Consider the following 26,446-nt stretch of genomic DNA (forward strand, 5'->3'; position numbering starts at 1 on the left):
TGAGGAGCGGCTGAAGGAGCTGGGCTTGTTCAGCCTGGAGAAGAGGAGGCTCAGGGGCGACCTTATCGCTCTCTATAGGTACCTCAAGGGAGGCTGTAGCGAGGTGGGGGTTGGTCTGTTCTCCCACGTGCCTGGTGACAGGACGAGGGGGAATGGGCTTAAGTTGAGCCAGGGGAGTTTTAGGTTAGATGTTAGGAAGAACTTCTTTACCGAAAGGGTTGTGAGGCATTGGAACAGGCTGCCCAGGGAAGTGGTGGAGTCACCATCCCTGGAAGTCTTCAAAAGACGTTTAGATGTAGAGCTTAGGGATATGGTTTAGTGGGGACTGCTAGCGTTAGGTCAGAGGTTGGACTCGATGATCTTGAGGTCTCTTCCAACCTAGAAATTCTGTGATTCTGTGATTCCCGGACCTCTGAAGAGAAGTTACTGTTTTGTTGTGCTCTCTCTATATATGTGTATACATAATATATGTTATCATTTGTTATACAAAATTATATATAAATCATAGCATAAATCTGTAACATATTCTTAATAGATCAAATCAGTCTATTTAAACATATAGTGATTTATAACTTTTGTTCCCTTAATCACTGTTAATACTATAGGTCATACATAGTACCTGTATTTCAGATTTTAGGATGCATTATCATTTAAAAAAAAAAATAAATTACCACTAATGTTATAATTATTCATTTAAATATGTATAGTTTGTGCAGAAAGATGATGATCATATGATTTTATTTAGCAGTGACTTTAGTGAGAATCTGGTGTTCAAAATCTGTTACATGAAATGGAAGTGCTGCACGACTTGGCTTTATTGTATCCTTATCTTTAGTGTTAAGTTTCTATGTGAGAGAATTACCCCTAAAGAGTTTGGGAGTTTAGATTCAGATATGTTCTGAATAAGCTAGATGTGCTCAGTGAAAGTTTATATTTTTGCAGTATAATGCTAAAAATATAGTAAGCTATTTTACTGAAAGGCAAATTGTGAGATCTCTATTACTTCAATACTTCATCTGTTACCTGTGTTCAGTCATTGAAAACAGCGACTTTATTTAAATTGAAAAACTACTTTACTGCTTTTGGAGCCATGAAAAGTTTTGATCCCTGTAATGTGTGGGTGATGTCAGGGTGTAGCCAGTCACTGGCCACTATCTGCCTGAGCAAGGCCTTGGCTTCAACAGCCAGTTTTTGAGCAAGGCAATGACTGGACTGAAGGTGGTGTGTTTGTGAGGGGGGGAATCATATAGTCACACACGTTCATGCACATTTTATTACAGAAAAATATGTAACTGCTATCATCTCAAAATGACAAGAAATCATAGTGCTCTGTGGGAGGTTTAGTGCATTTCTATGGAGCAGAACTGTTTCTGTTGTATTTTTGCAATTAATGTAGAGAAACCAAAATCAAATGAGACCAGTGTGGGTAATAAAATTTCTCCTACCTGTGCATTAGCTCGGTAACATTCCTCTTCTGAAAGACATGTTCTAGAGGTGCTGAAATAAAAAGGAGACAATTCTGAAATTGAGGATCAGTATATAACATCGAGTGAAGGTCACAAAGCTCTCACTTTTCATGGTCAATGATACTTCCAGGTAAAGATAATGATGTGAGCCTGTAAGAAACAGCAGTGATACTTTTTAATCTGAAGCAATACAGTCAAAACGGCAGAGAAAAACTATTGTCAAGTGATAAGCTGCTAGGATAATTTGTGGCTGCCTTTGATGACCCCATTTTAAGCCTTCTTGAAAAGTGCACCCTAAAACAGGGTCTCTTTCACCTTTGAATGGAGGACTGGGATAGCACATTCTCCCATTTAATGTCTGTTTTTTTTTGTTATTGGTTTGAAGATGGAGGTCAGAGGCATGGTTTTACCTCTTTCTGATTCTTTAATATGTAGATAGTGCTTGTACCTAAACTATCTAGGTGCTATGTTCCTTAATTAGATGATGCCTAGCATGGAGCAGAATGTCTTTGCTTCCTCCTTTCCTTTTGCCTAGATTACTGATGTAGAATAACAGAAGTTCAGATATTTTTCTGCTCAATTTCTCAAAAAAACATGGAACAACAAATCTTAATGTCATTCTGCTAAATAATGCTAATTTCTGCTCTTAAATAGCAGTTAGTTTTGATTTCTTAACGTTGGATCTACAACAAATAATGTTTTTCTATTAAGGTTGATTGTTCTAGTTATATAAACTGTATTAACATAATTAAAGCAATACTCTGGTAATTAGCCCTAATTTATTCAATTCAAATAAAATTCAAATTGCCCACTTTTAAGTACATTGCCCATTTCCAATAAACAAAACATACATTCATGCTTGTTTTATTTCAGCTTCCCTTATTTGTAATATAGGATGAACAGATATGTTTTAAGTATTATGCAAACAATATGTTTTAAATATTATGCAAACATAAATGTGCCAAAAGTTATGCGATTAGAAGCTGCATTTAGAATAAAACTGAATTTATTCCCCTTGTTATTAATAAGTAGTTTATGTTTTAATTCAACAAGTGCTGAGTATATAGCTGAGGATCTATTATAAATCCAGAACAACAAATAAGAGGAGGAAAAGAAAACAAAAGGAAGAAGAAGCGCAAATATAGCTTAAAACATCAATTAAAAGATAGTTAATCCATGATCATACTCTCCTTTCATCCCATTTGCCATGTATTTGCTGGTTAGCTAGATGAAAAAATACGCTAAACCCCTTTTTCCTCAGAGATGTGAAAGGTCCTAAGATCACAGTAAACCACAGACAGCTATGACTGGACTTTTGATACATATCACTACACTCAGTGGATTTACAAATTTTAGAAACTTTGGCTCATCTCTAAGAAAGCTCCTATCCACAAAGAAATCTCATAAATACCTAAAAGATGAAGTCTAAATTCACCCAGCAAACTTTGAAACTGGAGGGAAATCAGTCACAGTCCCAGATCATAGCTTCAGTCCTTTCTTTAATTAGTCTGGACCCAGGAACATGCTCGCACAGTCATACTGCTTTCAGGATCTGAATTATTATTTGAAGTTTATTATCTGTGCCATACACAGTGGTATATAATGTGCCTTTGGAACTACTTTGGATAACCACACAATACAGGCTTGCAAGGTATAAATCTACTGTAAACAACCAGACAAAAAAATGTCTAACCTTTGAAAAGGATCCTTAATGATTTTACAAATTCATTACCACATAGCTTTTTTTTTTTCTTCCTATTATTCTGTCCTTGGAGGGTTTCATTGTGTAGCTTTACATGACAGTAACCCTAAGCATGTCTTCTTTTACCTTTTGCCATAAACTATGAAAATTATAATCTTGAATGTAGAGAATAGTAAATGCACATCACAGGATAATAGTAATTTTTTCAGAAACAGAAAGAAACAATATAATAAAAAAAAAAAAATCACATTTGAATTAAATTCAATTCTGGGTTGCCAAAAATCTTTAAAATTCATAGTACTTATCATATTGCTGACTTTGTACAAACTCTTCAAGAGCAAAGTTGTCAGACTTTCTGAGACTGGACTTGTCTTGACCTGCCTTGAGCTTGGTTTCTGGTTTGTTTTTAGCTAAAACAGCAGTTGTCTACTGCCAAGGTTAATGTTGCCTAAACTGTTTTGTTTTCATTTTGCTTTGTAGGACTGTGTAATGTATGATTGTTACACTATTTTGATATCCTTTAATTAAATGGTAATAATAATTGGCAGTGGAAGGGTAACCCTAATATGTAACACAAGGGAGAAAGAGAAGTGTGTATAACGGGCAGATTCACTAAGGACAAATCACACTTGACAAATTTGGTTTGAGTTCAGATAGACCTTAAAGATCACCTAGTTCCAACCCCCCTGCCACAGACAGGTATGCCATCCACTACATCAGGTTGTCGAGGACCTCAACCAACCTGACCAGGGCAACCACAGCTTCTCTAAGCAACCTGTCCCAGTGCCTCTCCATCCTCACGGTCAACAATTTCTTGCTAATATCTAATCTAAACCTACCCTCTTAGCTCAAAACCATTTCCCCTTGTCCTATCACTACACTCCCCAGCAGAGGAATTGGGGAGTGTACAGCTCCCCAACCTGCTTTCCCCAGCTTTCCTGTAGGCCCCCTTTAGGTACTGGAAGGCCACTATAGGGACCCCCCCGAGCCTTCTCTTCTCCAGGCTAAATGACCCCAACTTTCTCAGCTTGTCTTTCTAGGAGTAGCGCTACAGCCCTTTCATAATCTTAATTGTTACACACAAATCTTCTGTTCTTCATAGGTATGAGTTATTGTTTGATACTTTTGTCGCATAGTTCAACAAAGAAACAGTAATAGACTGTTATCTTTTTTTGTGAATCCATTGTTTGAGATAAACAAATACTTTTTGGTCTTTGTACTGATTTATCCAGTGGCGGTGAAATACTGTTTATTGGCTTCCTAAATTTCAAAGGTGAGGTGGAGAATGTAGCTACAGTAAGCTCTCGGGTTTGTAAACTGGTCATATGTATTCTAACTGTACATATTGTTTGTCACAGTTATTGCGGGAGTTGGGATTGCCAAATAAAAAATTAACTAACTATGCCTATTAAAAACATTCCATTATTCTTACCAATTCTTCTTCTATGCAGTTTTATGAACTTCATTCATAATACCTGGACTTTTTAGATGAGAAGTTTGAAGGGTTATTATTAGAAGAGGTAACACCTTTTTCAGAAATGCTGAAAGCATTGATTAAATCCAATGCATAATCTTCTTGCTTTTAGCTTGCTATGGCACTTCCTGAAGAAGAACAAATGACTATTTTATTCTTTCCTCTTATCCCTTTGCCATACAACATAAATATAAGCTTCCCAAAGATGTGGCATGCAGGAAAAGACCAATAAATGTGTGTCTCTATATACAGTGTCTGGAGGAGCACTAGCAGCAGATTTATGGAATGTGATTAAAATATGATGCAAACTGAATATCCTTGAATATTAAGCCATAAAAACAAATAGCAAACAGATATCCAGAGAAAGATTAACTGTTAGTCATTAATACTTTGTGACTTTGGTTAATTTAGTTTTAAGATATGCAATAGAGATTTTTTTTTCCCTGTTAACCAAATAAAACATAGAACCAAATAAAACATAGAAACACTTCTGACATTTTGTTTGTTTGTTTGTTTGTTTGTTTTCCTGCTGGACATTTACTTTGTTGTATATAAAGGTTTCTTTTTCTGTTATGTTTTACAGGTGCATGATGCCTAAAATATTTGTTTCCTTGAATCATGTAAAAAGTACATTTTTGTGGAAAAAAAAATAATAATCTGGAATTAACATACTTTGGTTTCACAAATATTTGTTTCATTTATTTCATGTGTTTACTATTGTCTATTTTTTTCCAATCATTAAAAGTTATCACTTTTGCAGTGAAGTACTGTTAAAATCATTATAGATATGTAAAGTATATTTATTTAGAAATCAAGGACTTCAGCGTAGCTCATAATAAATAAATAGATAGATAGATAAGTAGGTAGGTAGATAGATTGATTGACTGATAGATAGATAGATAGATAGATAGATAGATAGATAGATAGATAGATAGATATGGGTTTGTTTAAAACAACAGACTTGCTTCTTGCTTTCTGGTAACCATGGCAGTGGTATAATCATTGCAAAACTTTACATAACAGTTGGGAAAGTACTTCTGTAAGTAGATAGAACTGTATCACTGCCGTATCTCACAAGTTCTGATTTCTTTTTAAAAATTCTACTCATAAATTGTTCAACAAATAGGCTCAGAGAGAAGTAGACTGAAAAACAGCTTCAGGCTTTTCAGTGGCGAGGCCTGGAAGCTAATTTTCTAACATGAATTATACAGTTGGTGGCTGTGGCAGCCTGAGGAAAAAAAAAGCCATGCCATGTTTAAGTACATAGTGTACCTGGCAGCCAAAAGGTCCAACCGTACCCTGGGATGCATCAGACACGGCATTGCTAGCTGGTTGAGGAAAGGCCCACTCCGCTCTGTGCTGCTGCGGCCTCACCTCCAGTACTGTGTGCAGTTTTGGGCATCACAGTATACATGTAAAAAGCACATCAAACTATTAGAGACTGTCCAAAGTAGGGCTTTGAAGATGGCAAAGGGTCTGGAAGACATATGAGTAGTAGCTAAGGTCCCTTGGTTGAGGAGCTCAGAGCAGAGCAGGCTGAGGGGAGGCCTTATGGCAGCCTGCAGCTTCCTCATGAGGGGAGCAGAGGGGCAGGCACTGAGCTCTGCTCTCTGGGGACAGCAACAGGACCAAAGGGAACAGCATGGAACTGGGACAGGGGAGGGTCAGGCTGTGTGTTAGGAAAAGATTCTGCACCAAAAGGGTGGTTGGGCACTGGAACAGGCTCCACAAGGCAGTGGTGACGGCAGCGAGCCTGATGGAGTTCAAGAAGCATTTGGACAATGTTTCAGACATGTGGTCTGATATTCAGGTGGTCCCGTACAGACCCAGGAGTTTGACTCAATGATCCTTGTGGGTCCCTTCCAACTCGGGATATTCTATGATTCTGTGATTCTATATTCATACTCAGCATAAGACATTTGTTTTTTACGCTTTGTATGCTACTTTATTGCTACCTCCTGAATATAAAGTCCTACACAGCATGAGACACTCTTGCCTTGCCTGGTTGGGGTAGGAAAATGAGAATCAGAAAACAGATTTAAACAGCTTTCTAGAACATAACAATCACATAGATATTGCTTGTTCTTTCTAAACCCATTTCCTCCTTCCATATTTAAGTACTAATGTGTTGAAGAGTCTGAGTTTGTGCAGATGTAAGAGTTCTCACATGGTAGCTTAAAAGCTGTTTCCAGTATCTTCAAAAGCAAATGGTATTATATCAAGGTTTGGTGTAGATGTCAACCAATGACCATTTTGTTCCTCTTCTGTGACTCTGGATAAGGTCAATCTGATTGTCAGTAACTGACAATCCTTTATTTTAGAAAATATTATTCCTTCTATTTTTTTTTTTTTTTAAGAGTCCAAAAGGCCTAATGGACAAGATATTAAAATATGAATACATAGCTCTGTTTTTGCATTCATAAACCTCTGAAATACTCACATCATTTAAAACTTCAAAACCAAACTTTAAGATTCAATTTCAGATGTCTAGATTTTGAAAACAGTGATTTTTCATGTCAATTACCAATATAAATATGCATTTGTATGGTAATGAACAGTATATTGATGTTTTCCTTGCTGACAGGACAAGATATTATAATAAAAATGATTACTAACTAGCAGGAAGAGTTTCTCAACCACTTCAGGCAGCAATTTGATCTTGATGCCTCCTCCTCCATGAGGTTTATTCAACAAAGTTCTCAATGCACTTCATTATTTTGGATATCTGTTTCATAATTTTGCACTTAACTGCTAAAATCATTTTTTGTTGTTTTGTTGTCAAATAGCATGTACCACTCACCTAAAATAGTTTCTGATTTGACTTTTCTTTTTTTGTCTAAATAAATGTATAATGTTGGAATAATATTTCACCTAAAAGTATGAATCTAACTGACACATTAAAAACAGCTTTTGTTTATTTGTTTTGGCATAGACTATTGAGTTGTCTCAGGACAAAAATATCAGAAGAATAATTTAAAGAAAATTATGGTCTAAAAAATTAATGTTTGTGATCTTAGAAAATGTAGTTGTTCAAAACTTCTCCTATGAAAGAAAACCGCTGCATCAAAAAGATATTAATGTTTCTACATCATGAATAGAACATAAGCAAAATTACAGACCACAAACCCTGTTGCTGCTGCCAAACTAGCAATCTCTGTCATCAGAACTGGTTGTAACAGAGTTTGTCAATAAAGTTATACAGCCAGGTAATGTGCTGTTGTATATTCTATATTGCAACATTTAACTGAGAAAAATAAATTGTGAGTAGAACTATATTCTAGAACAATTCTTCTCTTTCTCTTTTTCCTCATGCAGAAAGCATTGTCATCTCAGTTCAGCTAGATAAACCCAGAAAGCAGAACTAGCAGTTAGCACTGCAATGAGGTTTTGATAGCTTTTATTGGTTTTAGCTTACACAATGTAAGTGCTCAACTAGACTTTGATTCCTAGAATTTCTGACAAGTTTTATAATTTGCTCAGAGTCTAAGCAAAGTGAAAGAAAAAGCTCTGGAATATCTCTTATCTGAGTGTATTGTAGCAGTGGGAGCAAAAGGACGAAAAAGGGCTCTGAGAATCAGAAATTCCTGGACTCTTCTACTAAAGTAGGAGAAAGTGGTTCATAAATTTTATACCATTACTGCATACAGAATTTCTCTGTGAAGCTTGGAGAGACCATACAAAGAAAGTGGACTGGAATTGAGATTAGGACTGAATAAAATTACAAATTTTATAGGTAGGCATGCAGAAATGTAATTGGTTACACATTCATTCATAACATAATTTTTCCTAGTGTGACTTTCATCAGTATTAACTCAGAAAAGAATAAAGACTACAGATGTGGAAAATGGGTGTATTTTCAAAAGACTAAGCCCTCCCTTATAGGCAGGGAGGAAAAATTTCAACATGATCAATGCAGAGGGGAAAGGAATTTTTTTTTTTTTTTTGACTTTTCAGAACTTTATTCAAGTATAAATTATATTTCAATTTTGCTAATTATTTCTCAAACCACAATTAAAATCAATTGGAGTTCCTAGACCCAAATACCTACAAAGTAACCCATAAAAATCCTACTTATATAATTTCACTTTAATGTTTTACCTTAAGTGCAGAACAGAGCATTGAAACCTAAAGTACTGCAATGCAAATTATTTTTTTTTTTTTTTTTTTTTTTTGTAATGAGGAATCAAGACATCAGCGTTGTGTAAGAACTTTAGTTGTTGTGGCGGGTTAACCAACAAGGGACCAAATTCCCATACAGCTGCTCACTCACTTCCCTTCCTCAGTGGGACTGGGGGAGAAAATATGAGAAACCTGGTTGGTTTAGATAAAAGACAGGTAAGACACTTACCAATTACCATCAAGGGCAAAGCATTCTTTGGTAAAATTAGTTCAACTTATTGCCAATTAAAATAAATTCACTCCCACCTCTCTCTACCTGCCTTGCTTCAGCAGCACAGTGAGGGCATATGGGGGAGGTATGGTCAGTACATGGCTTCTCTCTGCTGCTGCTGCCCTCTCCTCCTGTTCATCCACTTCACCACGGATTCTTCATACAGGTGCAGTCCATCAGAATAAGCCTGCTCCTCTGTGTTCTGTGGTCTCCTACATGGGCTACAGGGGAATCTATGCTCCAGCGCCTGAAGCACCTTCTCCCCATTCTCCTCTGTCTCTAGCAGAATTGTCTCTCTAACTCAATACCCAGAGGTGCCACCATTTTGTCTGCTTTCCCTCCACCCCCCGGAACTGGCTGTGTCCAACATGGGGCAGCCATGGTCTCTCCTCACAGGCGCCCTGCAGCCCCCTGCTACCAGCGCCTTGCCATGGTGCCATGGACACCCAATGCAATTCTTAACTCACACACTCAGAACAGACAAACGCGAGTATTACCATGACTACCATACATGTACTGATTTTACATGATAAAAACTACCATTTTTAACAGGAGAGTTTTCCCCTTGGGTGGTATATCCTTAAAATGGCAAACAAACTCCACATTTCATGATGAACAGAAAACCAATCTGGGAGAAAACAGTAAAGGATCTGGTAGTAGGGCAATCCAGTGCATTTTGAGGTGAAATACAGAATCTAGCCATTCTGAGGCAAGAAAGAGACAGAGGGTGCTTCCTTCCCAATGATCCTTGGAGACATCCGGGTGTAATCTGATCATATGCATGAGGTAACTTGAACTGTTGCTCCTGCATATTTGCAGCTACTCTTCTGCTAGTTACCCACCACTCCAGGTTTTCAAGGCATTAATGTGTATGGGATATATCATGAACAGCATTCCTTCACTTTTCTGCAAGGGGAAAAAATAAAAATAGCAATAACAAAGATCAAAAACCTGTTATTGGGAAAAGAGGAAGGCAATTTATGAAGAGTTGTGGTTATCTGGTGTTCTACTTTGGTTAAATAAACTTTGTGAATTGTTTTCTGCTTTTATCAATTGACAGGGGTCCATAAAGACTATACAGAACAATCATGGAGTGATCTGCTAAGCCCATCCATTAGGCTGTCTGAGTCCTTTCAGAAGCATCAGCCACTCTGCACCTGATGGCTACTGCTCCTACTACTGCCACTGATGTGGCCAAGAAAGCTGTACTGCTGGAACTGCTGGTCTCTGCCCATCTGCCCAGCCTTCCTCATTCCCAGATATGGGACAATGCAGATAAAGGCATAAAACCCAGTTATAGTGGTTCCTCATATTTCAAGGACAATTCTCATAGTGAATATTTCCAGTAGAATAACATTCATCTTTTTTACAAAGTGAATAAAGACATGCAGGGCATAAAATCTGCCTCTGTGCACAATGCTTATTGTATCTCTCTGATAAGTAACTGCATTTTTGTTCAGAAGAATTGAAATGCATTGTCACAGAGATCTGAAATGTTGTAGTATGTTGCTTCGTATGGCTCAGTTTAATTAGTGCAGTTGTTAGTTTGCCTGGCTGACATTTTTATTTACATCAGTGTCAGATAGCATTGCTCTGTTTCATGTATTTTTGCTTATCAGTGTGGGGGCCACTGTCCTGAAAATCCTAACACAGTAATATAATATGATTGCTACAATCACAACCTAACTAGATCTCGCTTGTTTCTTTGTCAAAGCAATGGAATTGGGTTTTCACATCAGTAGTCCACATTTGATTCATGTTTCTATTTAACAGCTGGAGGCTGTCATGGGTGAAATGGGACTTGTCAGCCTTAGAAAGAGGAGCAAGCATTCATCTCTAAACTGATCTCAAAATGAAATTCTCATTTTTAAGAAACTCTGGGAGTGGCAACAAGATTACAGAATATCTGTTTCAAGTTATCTAGGGAAAAGTATAATGACTTTTGAGTACATTTTCATGCTGAGCTAGCTTCAAAAGGCTCATGCACAGTATTTGATCATTTCTGTCAATTAATTACCATGAGCTCCATTTTACACAGACATAGAGCTGAAATGCTCTGATATTAGCTAGAAATAGGACACTGATAAAATGTATCCTGGACTGGTTTAATCATACAAGGGACATTCTTCCATCAGGATGGAAGACTGTAGACAATCTAACACAGATTTTCAAGAAGGACTATTTAAAATTTATCAAAAGTTAACTGAATTCCTGGTTGAATTACTAATACCCTCATATTACATGACAGAATATATGAATTGAGCCATGAAACAACAGATCATCTTAACACTATACCTTCACTAGTGGGTGCAAACAGCTATATCTTTGACTTCAGTTGGGAAATACTCTAATCAATAAAATCTCAGTTTTATCTAATGGTTGAGCATTTCACCTATGTAAGCAGCTGTTAGAAATGCATGGTGATTTTTAAAGGGTGATTAATGGGTGAAACCATTGCTTATTCAAAGCTTGTCTCAGCTCAGTAACACTTTGAGGACCAGAATGTATTTAAGAAGCCAGTATAACCTCTTTGCCTCTTTCCCTCAAGAATTAACAGGTTGACATGAATAAGTCACCAGCTCTGTGTTAGAAGGAGGAAAAAGAATTATGAATTATCAGTTTGGCATTTCACCTGAATTAACAGACCCACAAGAATGATTGAGGTTACATATTCAGGAAGAAGAGTGTATCTGACACATAGATGCCATGGAAAATTGTGATAAATGACTTAGATTTTTTTTTTTTTATTTTTATTATTTGTTATTGTCATAACAAGAAGATTTGGAGGGAACAGTCAAAGCATAACATGTTGCAGCTGACATCCAGCCTGCTAATCTCAATGAAGGGGGAAAAAGAGCCAAGCTGAAATAGTGTTTTAAATGTTTGTGCTGTATGTTTTAAAGATAACCAGAGTATGAGATATTGTATACAGCTGCACATCATTATGTGCAAAAGAAAAACACTTATTTTGATGTTTTTTTACTTCATTACTCTATAACTTGAAACTGAGACTTTACAGAATTAGAGAAAAAAAATGGAACATATTTTATTTGGAGAAATGTTCTGCTCTGAGATTGTTCACTTATCCATGATACAGTGTTTTTCTCTTTTGGAATACTGCCCCTAATTACAGCATTTATAGACAATTTAGGCCACAAGGCATTATAGTCTTACTTCAAGTATACTCTGAGCTACTCTGTGTAAAACATCAGTACAAATTACGTACTGCTGCTATTCTAGTTCTTGCACTTCCACTTGAAAGGCAAAATTCTGTCTTTTGAATTAGTGTCATAAAACATCCACCCTGCAGATTCATGGTATTTAAATGTCAATTTAGGTAGTTTTAATAGCTACTGGATACTTTCAAGTGAGGAATGGAAACAATCGCATACATTTTTTTCAACCAACTTTTGAAAAAAAGTGCTTAAAACATATGTTTATGAGAAAAAATGGTGCTGAGATTTCTGGTATGGTCCTTCTTATTACAAATTTCCATATATTTTCTGATGCCTGCACACAATGTTATCATCATTTTTTGCTGAGTAGGAGCTTGAAAAGTGCATATGGGAATGTAACTACTATAAAAATATATATGCCATGAATCCTATCCCTGAGCTAGGGCATTTCATACTAAGTTGTCAGAAAGTGCTTTGTTGTGCTAAGGATTCACAATGCTGAAGTCCCTCTTGGAACAGGGTACCCAATAGGAAGCAAAGATCATTGCTTTATTTTAATAGAATAGGCAGATAAGCATAAGGAATAGTTTCTATTCTGAACAGATGTATTTTGCACAAAATAGTGTAAAAAAAAGTGTTACTTGAATTTCAGATGCTCACAAAAGTAAATGGTCATGACTCACTTTTGGATTTAGCTATTGAAATGTCACTTTAAACACAACATTACTTGGGGATCTAAATGATCAAAATGACCATTGGAGGAGTCATCTACTGTGGCTGCATGTTAAATATTAAACTTGGAGTTCTTGGGAACTGTAATTCTTATCTAGCTTCTGGTATATCCACAGACAGATTGCTTGCAGGTTTAACCATAAGAACTTTAACTTTAGTAATGCGAAGTTTAGTTGGAATATACTGAATTTATTTCTTGAGAGTGTTGTGCATCCCTTATTGTAGCTAGATATTTGATATTTATCAAATTATATTTATCTCCTGTGAAGAAAGGCTGAGAGAGCTGGGGCTGTTGAATCTGGAGAAGAAAAGGCTCAGGAGTGAACTCATTGCAGCTTTTCAATATGTAAAGTGGGCTTATTGAAAAGATGTAGAGCAACTTTTTCCTGAGGCAGACATGGGACAAGGCAGAATGACTTTAAACTAAAAGAAGGGAGAATTAGATTAGAGGTTAGGAGGAAATTCTTCCCTCAGAAGTTGGTGAGGCACTGGCACAGGTTGCCCAGAGAAGCAGTGGATGCCCCATCCCTGAAAGGTGTTCAAGGCCAGGTTGGACAAGGCCCTGGGCAACTTGGTCTAGTGGGTGGCATCCCTGCCTATTGCAGAGGTTGGAACTAGGTGGTCTAGTTCCAACCCAACCCAAGCTATTCTGTGTTTCTATGATCCTATGATATTTATTCTTGCCAGTTAAATATAGGTATCTCTGCAGTGAACTTCAGTCACAAGCACTACCAAACAGTGTTAATATATGTAAAACAAAACAAAACAAAACAAAACAAATAAACAAATAAACCACCTCCACCACCACCACCACCAACAAAACTTAATTTTGGTATATTCACACAATTATTTACTTTATTACCAAATAAAATGTGTATTGTATTAAAAAAAAAAAAAATCTATTTAGTTGAAGTAAGCACAGAAATCACACCATCAAAATTAATGGCTTGGTTCTGTTAAACGTCATGACTTTGGAAAGCCACCATCTCTTCCTTTTCAACTTGAACCAGGATATATATCCTATTAATAGATTCAGTCTGTTCCTGACCCCCTTTATGATTTTAGTATGATTATTTTTTTTTTCTGAGTCAGGAAATAAGACAGATCTTATACTGTCTTTATTCAATTTCTTCCATAAACATAATCAGTGGAAAGACTGAAATTTTAATGATTATGCCATTTAAGATAGAGACTAGAATTCTCTTCTGCTGTCACAGTAAGCATGCTTGTCCACACATTATATGAATTTCATAGTGTTCATACCTATTAAACCTGTTTATATACCAGAAAATCAGATCTTCTCTGATTTTTTTTTTCCTGTGTATCAGAATATTTTTGCCCTCAGAGAGACCTGAAAAGAAAAGCTTCTATATATGAATTATTAACGTTATATCTGAAAACAATTGCTCACCACAATGTTTGGAATTCATGTCTTTCACTGCCTGAGTATCTTTGTCATACTTACGGACTTTTTTTTTTTTTTCATCTGACCCAAGTAGCTTTTTTTTTTTTTTTTTTTTTTTTGTACTCATACATATTAAATTCAACAAGAGATAAGGGGAGAGAGCTAACCACACCACTGTATTAGTAGATTTATGACCTGGGCATTTTACAGAAAACACGCCTCTAACTACTCAGCTGCACCTTTAAAGAAAATCATTATCAGCTGGTCTGTTCCCTATTTTGTGAGAAATTCAGTCTTCTTGGTGACATCATAGATGTGTAGATGCATTCTGAGCTCATCTAGAGAGAAGGAGATGGTACAGTGCTTAGTCCTGTCAAAACTACAGCTATTAAGCAGGTGAAACTTAAGGGAAGAAAGTGAGGACCACTCATAATTTAAGTGCCTCCAGCTTTAGAGAACAGCTTAACTTCAGGACTAGTTTTGGTCACAAGCTTTAATGTTCTATCTAGGTTTCACATTAGATGGTGTCCTAAATAGCTTGCACAAGGTCACAGAAAACTCAGAGGAAGGCCAAGGAACTGCACTGCTATGTATCAAGTTATCTTAAACTCTAAAACAGCTCCACCCCAGTAGGCTACCCAGTAGTTAGCAGTTATTTTACAATTTTAAACTCTTTCTCAAAGTCAAATTATATTTGTTAAATTCAGCAAACCTCGGACGCTGGACCAGGTTATATCAGTTGAATGCAAAATCCTAAATGTTATATAGAAAAGTTAAATTATCAGTGCAGTATGCCCATAACTATTTTGTGACCTCTTAAACTTGTTACACAGAGCTAGACATTTCACCCTGAAAAGCCAACCAAAACTTTAATAACAGTTGCCACACTAAATAGCAGGTAGCACATTGATTGAAAAATCAATGTTATACATCTATATGTACATGTAAAATACATTAAATGTATAATTATATTAAATAGTAATGAAGGAAGTGAAAAATTATTTAAACGCAGTCATTTTAAAGCTTACTGATATCTAAAATTAAAATTTATAGTCATTTCAGGATTACTGCAGAAATGGCAGTATTCAGTAACATGCTAGATAGCTATTTTAAAATAAAAGAGATAGACTGCCTTGTGAATCAATAAACTATGTTATAAAGTGGCAGTATATTTACAAGTAAATAGCTTTGTAGGGTAACTTTATAACCTGACACTGGTGAAAAATGGAATTTTCCCAACTTCTATGCCACTGAGACAAAACAACAGGTTGGGTTTATTTCTTTTGAAAAGAATGCTTCTGGATATCCCATAAAATGGTTCTTTACTACTGACTCCTCATCAGCATTGTTGTTTCACAGTAAATTACCAAATTTCTTACATTTTGAATGAAGTAGCACTGGAAAAAGCAACTCTTGTTTCTTTGAGCTATGTGTTTAAACCTTACTCATAGCTCAGTGTGTGGTCTGCAAAAGACAAATATGTAATGGCTGTTTCATTTGCATATAAAATTGTTGTTTCTCCTTCATGTCACGTGGCATGCAAAATAAATGGTAATGTGTTTATTAAAAAAAAAAAATGTATATTTTGCTGATCAGATTAAATCCTTCCTTCTCATCATTACTAGTCTTACACTCTCTATCTGACTTCACTGAAGTCAGGATTTTCCATTTCCCTTTGTTTGAGTATTATATAATGGTGATACAGTAAAATACTTCCTCATGATTGGAAAGAAGTACTTTTCTGCCAAATTCTGGGTTTTGGAAAAGGTGCAAAAATATCATCACCTGCAGCAAGTCATGAAATAATACTGGATTCTGAAGTCCAGTTTGAAAACTAGTCACTAGAGAGTTTCTAGTATCTTTGTATGAAAACTCTTTTATGTTATAAGAACTTGCGAGGCTTTATGACTATAGGTGAGCCCTGAACAGTTTTACTCTAAGCAAGCCACAAATATAGCACAATACAGTTGTTAGGCGGTGATGTGAGAACGGTTTTTGTCTGTCTTCCCTTTGTGACTTTGAGCAACGTAAAAACGTGATTTAGATCATTATTTACCAACAGGATTAACGAAGGGGCAATGTTTTGAAATTGATAACTTTTATAAATCATAAATTAAACAACAAAAATGATTGTACATTCTCAGGTATGGAGAGCTTCAGTTTAGCAAGTCTTAGTAAGTGATAGATTTTGCAGTCTTAAGGTATTCTTACTATAGTTTATGGTTTAAATTCCTTAATAATAGCAAACAAAATGCTAACTTGTACATTCCATGGGCTGGAACTGTATTTTATCATTGGGGAGTGAATTTTAATTATCTGAAAATTGCAGCATTTTGGAGTTATTTATTGCACTTGAGTTAACAGTACTTGTTGGCAATAGTAGCTTGTGTGTGTACCTTCAGTTGAAGGAAGTTGGAAGCATGCTATGGACCATAGTTGGTCTGTTTCAGGCAAACTCAATTGTCGGTTCCTTGGATCTGATGAATTCAACACGTGCTCAGGTGGCCAAGAAGGCCAACAGCATCCTGGCTTGCATAAGAAACAGTGTAGCCAGCAGGGCTAGGGAGGTGATCGTCCCCCTGTACTCGGCTCTGGTGAGGCTGCACCTCGAGTACTGTGTTCAGTTTTGGGCCCCTCGCTACAAGAAGGACATCGAGGTGCTTGAGCGAGTCCAGAGAAGGGTGACGAAGCTGGTGAGGGGCCTGGAGAACAAGTCCTACGAGGAGTGGCTGAGGGAGCTGGGATTGTTCAGCCTGGAGAAAAGGAGGCTCAGGGGTGACTTTATCGCACTCTGCAGGTACCTTACAGGAGGCTGTAGCGAGGTGGGGGTTGGTCTATTCTCCCATGTGCCTGGCAACGGGACGAGGGGGAATGGGCTAAAGTTGAGCCAGGGGAGTTTTAGGTTGGATGTTAGGAAGAACTTCTTTACTGAAAGGGTTGTGAGGCATTGGAACAGGCTGCCCAGGGAAGTGGTGGAGTCACCATCCCTGGAACTCTTTAAAAGGTGTTTAGATTAGGGATATGGTTTAGTGGGGACTATTAGTGTTATGTCAGAGGTTGGACTCGATGATCTTGAGGTCTCTTCCAACCTAGAAATTCTGTGATTCTGTGATTCTGTGATTCTGTGAAAATCTGGTGTATGCAATTAGCAAAGGATACTCAGTATTTCATGACAAAGACTTTGAACTAGCTTCCTGAAACTAGTTTAACTGTTGAACAACAAAACTTTAATTGCCTGTTCTCCCTTGCTTATCACTTCCTTCTCTTCTTTCTGTCTGGTTGTCAGTAATCAACCACTGCTAGTAGGTGCAACACATTGGAAATCTCCCCAAAAAATGTATTTGCAAACAAACAAAAAAAAAACCTTCTGATGTATAGACAGCCTGACCATTAAAAATTTTCCCACATTCGTTCTTTCATTTTTATTTGCATAACTCAAAAAATTTGAAAGCTTGAAATTATCCTCAGGATAGGAATAACTGATATTTTCAAGCATAAAGCAATATTTTCAAGCATAGCAATACTTATTGTGGAAACTTTCATTCAGTAAATTCTATGAATAAACTTGCTAATTGAAGCTTTTGTATCCTAAAATCTTCCTTTTCGTCCATTAATTCAAAATTTTTAAATAAATAAAAAAGAAATCTCCAGCATATTCCAGAATTTTATACAATAATAATCTTTTTTACTTTTACTCCACAGATTGTCATGTCAAGAAAATTAAGTATATGGATTTATTTTTCTTTTCCAGCAATGATGGTTTTCATTGTTATACATAACAAGTAACTTCAAGTGCATTTCATAAAGAATAATTGAAATGTTTTGGGTTTGCTTTTGAAGCAAAATCATTTAATGACCAAAATTATATCTAGAATTATTTAATATTTATATATATATTTGAATCAAACTTCAGAATTAAAATGTAAATAAATGTAAATAAATGTAAATGTATAGAACTTACAAATAATAAAGATGTCTCATTAATTAGTGCAGATCTTATCCTGTTTGACTGATACAGTGTCATTGCACTTATGTGTGATTTCTTGGCTGGAAAGAGGCTGCTATTTACATGTCAGATTTTATTTGCATCATAATAGAGAGATAAAGTACTCATTCATTGTAAAGTCTTGTTCAGTTTACCAACTTGTCAGTCTGCACTAGAAACACTGCCATTTCTTATAATATCTTTCCACAGTGCATTTTGGGGTCTTTTATTTTCTTTAACCTCCAGGCAGGATTTGACAAGGCTGTCTTGTAGGTGATTCTGGTAATTTTTTGGTTTAATTTGAAAAGCATTCAGAACATATTATTGAATGAATATATGTGCCTGGGTTTATGTTTTTTTTTTTTTTTTTCCTTTTTTTTAAAAAAAAAAATATCACTAGATCACTAGGAGAATGTGTAAATGACCAAAGGACCAAAGAGACTGCCAAAACCTATTAAAATTGAGGTGTTGCAGCTTGAAATATGGATACCAACTATTTGTTACCAATGGGTACTGAAGAAATATATGTGGTATAATTCATCTATACATAATTTTTTTTATTTTTTTTTTTTTGCTGCAAAGTCTAGCCCTTCAAAGTATGTATCACATGATTTATGTGAACATGAGTAGATCATTAATGTAAATTGAGATTCCAAATGCATCTAAAGCAGGGCAGCTGATCTGGAGTAGGACTGATACTGTAACATGGGAGATCTTGTGTTGCTTGTATTGCTGCGTGAAATGTGTGTTGCACCATCCCTTTTTCCCGCTTAATACTACTGTCTGATTAAGGTTAAAAACTTCCCAAATGCTGAGTTAAATAAGGATATTAATGTGTCTGCTATTTGTTTACGTCATGATCAAGACTTTTTAAAGTCTGATTTCTGATTACAGTTACTACCAGTCATTCTTCTGAACTGTTGTGTAAGAATCAGAACATGTGAAACATCTTACAGGAGTTCTAGTTTTACTAGGTTATGTACCAAGTAAAACAATACACAACTTCCAAAACTGTCAAAACTATAGTCCACATGACACTATCTGAAAAAAAAAAATGGAAGAAATCAGGTTGATTTGTTCTCAGTAAAAGAAAGAATAGGTCTTGTTATAAAATGGAAATTTGATAAACCAAATCAAGTCTTAATCATAGAAGTTGTATATAGTCTGAAAAACTGTCCATTACGTTAATGAACTCACTTCTCTTCCAATATTTCTGCAGAAAGGCCTCCAAATTCTTAGTTTTGCCGTATAATATGAAGTTCCAGAGTCAAAATTTGTCCACTGAGAATGCTCTGTCTCTATACCAAAGACATGTCTGGTGGTTGAAGCATCTCTGATGTTCTCAAACTCTCTGTTAAAAGAAGAAAAAGACAGAGTTCTGTTATACTCTACCGTAGCTACTATTTCAAAAATAAACAAATAAATAAATAAACCTGACTAGAATCTTTCCTCTCTGTTCTCCCTACCCTGTGACTTCAAATACTTTTTCTGATGTTAGTGTCATGGAATATACAGTGTTTTCTCTAGCTGATGGTGCCTTGAAGAACTGTGTGCAATTAGGATAAAGTGTGAGGAATCATCTATGTAAAGCAATATGTTACTTTGATATTTGCCTGCATTATATACATCTAAACTTATTTTTTTTGTAAACAGAAAGGCTATACTGAGAATGTTTTAAGAATACCTCTGGAGGTTATCACATCCAACACTCCTGCTCAAGCATTGATGCCTGAGGCAGATGTCTCAAAAGCAGAGCTTTTGAAGATCTTCAAGGAATAAAAGGCTGATATTAAGAGTTAGAAAATACATGTAGGTGTGTGATTTAAAACAATTTGGTGTCCTAAATTTCTTTGTCATTAAATACAGGCTTAAAAATGTTCAGTTTATGTTCACAATATTTAGAAATATTGCTAGTATTTTAAGATAAACACTACTAATGAGTGCATGGTTGTGCCAAAGTTACTACATAATTTATATTAATTTCTAAATTTTTAAATCTTTACATAGAAAAATTACTTCCACTTTCTTTCATACCTTCCTTGTTTTTAAATTTGAAAATTCTAAAATGAAAAATTGAGATGATAGTTAAAATTGAGGTAGTCTCTGACTGAGCTTTGAAAGTAAAGAGAAGTAATTTATGTTTGATGTGAAAAAGTAAACAGGAACTTCACAGAGTTCAACAAGGGGAAGTGCAAAGTCCTGCAGCTGGGGAAGAACAGCCTTATGCATTCCAGGGGCTGACTAGCTGGAGAGCAGCCTTGTAGAAATGGATGTGGGGGTCCTGCTAGACACCATATGAACATGAGACAGCAATGGGCCTTTGCCACAAAGAAGGCTAATTGTATGCTTGGCTACATTATGCAAAGTGTTGCTAAAAAGTCAAGAGAGGTGATCCTTTTCCTCTGATCAGCACTGGTGAGGCCACACCTGGAGCACTGTGTCCAGTTCTAGGTTCCATGCTTCCACTACAAGGGAGACATGGATGTAATGGAGAGAGTCCAACAAAGAGCCTGAGGGCACTGAAGCATCTCTCCCATGAGGAAAGACTGAGAGATCTGGAAGTCTTCAGCCTGGAGTAGAGAAGACTTGAGAGATTTATCAGTGTATATAAATACTTGAAGGAAAAGTGTAAAGGGGATGAATCCAGGTTCCTTTCAGTGGTTCCCAGTGACTGGACAAGAGGCAATGGGCACAAACTTAAAGACAAGAGGTTCCAACATCAGAAAATACGTTACCCTGCAGATGACTGAGCACTAGCACAGGTTGTCCAGAGAGGTTGTAGTCTCCCTCCTTGAAGATCTTCAGAAACTGCCTGGATGTGGTCCTGGGCAAGTGGCTTTAGGTGTACTTGCTTGAGCAGAAGGGTTGGATGTGATGACCTCCAGAGGTCGCATCCAACCTCAACCGTTCTGTGATTCTCCATTTCTGTGAAATCAGAAGAAAGATGCAAAAAGTATGAAACACTATAAAGCCCTGGGTAAATGTAACCTTATACAAGATCATTTTGAGAGAGCACAAACAGGTCTTTCAAGGGCACACAGAAGCATTTTTCTTTAAAGGTATTATGAAAGTTTGGGCAAGTGACTGGATGAATTGAAGCAAATGTCTAAGGCCTTTAGAAAGAGACTGCAAGGATTAAACATATTCAGGAACAGAGATACTCAAATCACAGATGATACTTTCTTGTCCCACATGTTATAGATCTCAGTAGCAGTGGATAATGCTCCACTGCTGTGGATAAAGGAAAAATCAGACAGGATTGACACAAGATAAAAGTTTCTGACAGGGATTTGTTTAGGCATCTTTTCATCTGCTCTTAGTCTGAATGCTAAAAGATATTTTAAGTAAATTAAAAAATACTGGCAGGTAAAGGTTTTAAGCGTATTGACATGTAAAATTATATATTTATATATACATATATGCACTAAAGTCCCTGGTGTCTTTGATTTATATCTAAAATTAATAAATGGTTTCATTAATTTGTGAAATTTATTCTTTTTTCCCCACATGGAAAGATAAAAACAGACAGGCTTGTTTTACAGGGAATTGGATTTATTTTGTTTTGACAGCATGTCATACAACCACCATCTGTTAAAAAAACACTTGACAGTTCATTGGGGAAAGTAGAAGGTAAAACTCAAGCAATGTTTAGCAAGGACTGTAGACATCCAGGAAGATGTGCTGAGTTCCAGACAGATGATACCTGCTCCATTTCAAGAGGCAGTATTTCTCTGGGTAAATGGCAGCCTGATACTGATGTGAGAATGTGTTGACAGGGGAAAGTAGTGTCTGAGAGGAAAATTTTGCAAAGACGAGCTTCCATCTGGGGAGATCATTTCATTCAGTAGTATAAGTAAGGTTTCAGTCAACATTTCCTGGTGTCCAAAACAAAATACTTATGCATTTTGTATATATGTTTGCAAAAGATTCACTGCAATGCGTTTCCACTTAAAACATCATAGGAAATGCAGTGCTCTCTACCTGGTACTACAGTGGTTATAAGTTGTTTCAGTTTTAGTGAACTTGGTATGTTGAATAACTGTTTCATTGAATAACTGTCAAATTCCTTATTTTCATTTTTTTGGTGATAAAGTAGTCAAAATTGAACCCCACTCTCAGTAACAAAGCTACATTTCTGTGCCCAAAGCAATAAATGTTTATTTTTTTGCGTGTTTATTTTTTACTGAAAAACGGAAGAATTGCTAGTAGGCAGTTTATTTATTTTAAGGAACACAAGCAGGCTGTTTATTTAGCAAAATTATTATTTTTTTACTATAAAAGCATTTCAATGCTGACACTTCCTGAGAAACTACAAAGTTAAACTCTCGGATTAAAATGCATGTTTACCAGGTACTAGAAACTTGTAATGAAAGCCCTTATTCACAAACACACACAAATCTTTATTAATCCAAGTGAAACTAGCAGGACTGGGCTCTTGGTTTGAAGTGTTTTCAGGATGGTGACTTGTAGTTGTTTGTTTTTTTTTTTTGTCAAGCTGGACTGGATTTTTACTCAAACTTTATTTATTTTTCAGGTTTATTATTATTATTATTATGTAGCGTATATTGCTAATTAACTTATAAAAAGAAATATTTCTGGACAGACAATATACAATAAGTAGAGTTAAAAAATAATGCAAAAATTAGGTGGTTCCTTTCCTTTTGTATATTTTTAAAACATTCTATATGCCAAAACAGAAAAGAAAAATAACTAATCTTAAAATATACTGTAATTGTTGCAGTTTCTCTATTATAAGAAGAAGCTATCTTCTTCAAAATGTTCAAATCAAGCATTTTGGTACTTCAAAGAGCTTTGTCCTTAGTTCCTGAATTAATTTTTTGTAGTGCTGCAGTGCAGGTTTTTGTTTTTTTTTTTTTATCTTTGGGTCTCTTGTAAAACACTGGTTTTCATATAAATTAATCGTCTCTGATGCTGCTGAAGATTTATACCTCTTACCATTTGACTGTATATATCCTGCTTGTCACCATTCTTTCTGACACTATTCAATTTGAAATTACATCACTGTGTAGGAAAACCAACCACTTTTTACATCTGATCTCTGCTCACCTTTCACTCATAATGCTGTCATCTGTAATCCACTCAGGCTTCTGTAATTTATTTTGTGCAGCTAAAATATTACAACCAACTATTATTGTTGTTGTTGTTGTTGTTGTTGTTGTTGTTGTTGTTATTATTATTATTATTATTCAGGAAGAACATTCTACCTTGTTATTAATGGTTTTCCCAAAATTTTTTAAGATGAAAATGAGATCCACAAATTTCAAGTAGCTCCATACTTTTGTGGAGAAGTGTGTCTTCCTATGCATATACACACATATGTGTAGAAAGAAAGTGTATGCATTAAGCCTTGTGCTCCCTTACTTTTTTTCTTTATGACTAATTACTTTTAATTACACATATTCCTTAAGCACTTTTTTACAAATTCAGAATTAAAAAGTGAAAATTGAATGCTCAATTCATTTTGAGTTTTGAGAGGACTACATAACTGATATTAAATTAAATGCCTGACAATCCAGAATGGACAAAAGGAATGGAAGAGTGTAGGCCATCTTCTCATTTCTTTTTTAACTGAAAGCACAAAAAAAAGAAATTTTAAAGCTCGATTTCATATACAGATATTCACCTGGTTACAAATACATCACTCTTTGGGGTTTTCTGTATGTTTTTTTAGATGAACTATATCATAAAAATATGCATTACAGCATTACAGTTGGGATCTTAGCTTTTGTATGTTTCAAGTATTATGGACAGAAGCTTAAGGGAGATATAATTTTCTCAAACTGTAGTCTCACAATGCCATGCTGTGAATATTTCAGGAGGTGACTTTGTGAATGTTGTTCTTCCTGTCTGAGAGAAGTCATGAATACTAGGGCATACATAAAAAGATGACTGACTATGGGAAATCAATCATTTATTTTCCCCCAGAAGAAAAATGTTTGATTTTTTTTAATCATAACTAAAGAAAATAAACAGTACATCCAAGAACTCAATTTAATGAGGCTTATTTTTTTGTCAAAATTCATATTGTTTCAAGAAAAATAAATATTAATATGCATATGGTTAGATTCTGGCCATATATGTTAATGTATGGGAAAATTGACGAGTCATCTCGTCAATTATCCATGACTAATTATTTTTTTTTTTACCTTTATTTTGCAGTGACCCAAGGTGGAGATGCAGTTGCATCTGATACATGTCCTGATCCTGGAATTCCTGAGAATGGGAAAAGGGTGGGCTCTGACTTCAGGTAGGCATGTTTAATTGTATTTGTGATTAAGAAGATATTTATAGGTACAGAACATGCAGCTGCAGATATTCATTCTCTCTGTAGTTCTGAATGTGTTGAGTCTTTGTCAAAATAGTTCCGGTCTACTGCAGCTCTTGATTGTTTTATGCTTTCATTTCTTCTTTTAAATTAATTCATTTTAAAAAGGGATTTTAGAACCTAATAATCTTGTCTGTGTATGAAAAGGCAGAACTCTCTGGAGAGTATAGAAGAGGGAACAGAGAAAATTGTTTGTTTTCCCACTATATAAAGGTTGTTAAAAGGCTTGGAAAACATGGCAACTTCATTGTCTGAGACAGGGATGTATGTTGTCTCCTTGCTTTGTTTGTTTTCAGACTATGTTTGTATTCATTAAAAAAAGAAGATGAGGTCAAATAGACTCCTGTCTATTCATCTGTCCTAGATGAAGGTTTTTCTTTCCCTCTTGGGGAAAAAAAAAAAAAACAAGACTTCAAGGTGTTGCAAAGAAGAGAGTCAAAGCAAGGAGATGGAACCTTCAGCTCAAGCAGAGATTTATAAATTACTCAGCAGGGAATGGACAACCAGACCTAAGAAGGAATGGAAAGGAAAACTTTATAGGAATTAGAAGAAATTGTGAAAGGTCTCTGCAACTCCGGAGCAGGTTAATCAAGCTTATTGTTCCTGTTCAAATCAAGGGCATAATGGACAGGGGAAGAATCATTTAAAAAATCATTCTACTTCTGACTAACCTTCTTTGGATTTTTCTCAATTTACCCTCAAAGGAGTTTGAGAACTCATAAACAACTCCAATGTTAAGAGAATCAGTTGTATGCAAAGTCATGATTTCCTTACCGACTGGACAATACTTAAATGTATTTTAAAAATAATAAACTGAAATAAGCTTTTCAATACATAGGATAAAATATTATAGAAACATCCAGCAGATGTTTACTGTTATCTGTTCTATATATTGTGATTCAACTTGGCATGTACAGCTGCTGCAAGGGAAACTGTAAGCTACAAAAATATAATATGCCACTCCTCTCTGAAGGTCTGTTGTTTTATTAAAACAAATGCAAGTTTTATCTAGGCCTTAATTAATGCTTGATGTGTTGAGGAGAGAAACTTCAGCTGGAAGAAGACTGGGTAAAAATGGGATACTAAAATCTAGTTATTTCTCAAGATGTTGTGGGATGTCTGTGTGTATTCATCTTAGTGAAACCTGCATACATTTACTGTTATTTTGAAGAGTATTTTACTTTAATATCTGTAAAAATATGCATCAGTTTTCCTCCTCTGTTTTAGCACTCTCCTCATTACATAAAGGGTACAGAGCATACCTCTTTTTCTGAATTCCTCCAAATCAAATACTTAGCTGAACAAATAGCAATAGGCAGCATCTAGAATCACTCTGCTATTAGTGGAGAGAAACAAGCATCTCTAGAAAGATGTAACCTCTTAACTTAAATGTTTAATGCAAAATAGAATGAACTCACACTGGAAGTGAATTCTCAGTCCATTAACTATAGATACGAGTGAGTTCAGCAGGTCAGGAAGGCGAGTATGTGACATACAACAAGTGGCTAAGAGAGCTGGGTTTGCTCAGCCTCAACAGAATCTCAACGATACTGTTGCAACCTACATCTACTAAAGAGGAGGGTGCAGAGAAGAGAAAGCTGGATTCTTCTCAGAGGTGCACAGCAACAACAGTAGAGGCAATGGACACAAGCTGGGGCATGGGAAATTCCTATTAGATACAGGATTATTTAATTTATATATATATACATATATATAATGTGTGAAGATGGTCAAACACTAGAGAAAGTTTTCAAGAGAGTTTATGAAATC

At 35.8% G+C, this 26,446-nt stretch overlaps 1 protein-coding gene across 4 annotated transcripts in view; it reads left to right on the top strand.

The window, feature by feature from the left end:
- Positions 1-26,446, top strand: part of CSMD1 (CUB and Sushi multiple domains 1) — a 1,186,669-nt gene that overhangs the window by 778,799 nt on the left and 381,424 nt on the right. For all 4 annotated transcript variants that reach the window (XM_032184761.1, XM_032184762.1, XM_032184764.1 and 1 more), the window contains exon 8: positions 24,511-24,598. In XM_032184761.1, coding sequence (XP_032040652.1) covers positions 24,511-24,598 — 88 coding nt within the window. The remainder of the gene's footprint in view (positions 1-24,510; positions 24,599-26,446) is intronic.

The sequence above is a fragment of the Aythya fuligula genome, chromosome 3 (genome assembly GCF_009819795.1).
Source record: "Aythya fuligula isolate bAytFul2 chromosome 3, bAytFul2.pri, whole genome shotgun sequence".
Classification (NCBI taxonomy): Eukaryota; Metazoa; Chordata; class Aves; order Anseriformes; family Anatidae; genus Aythya; species Aythya fuligula.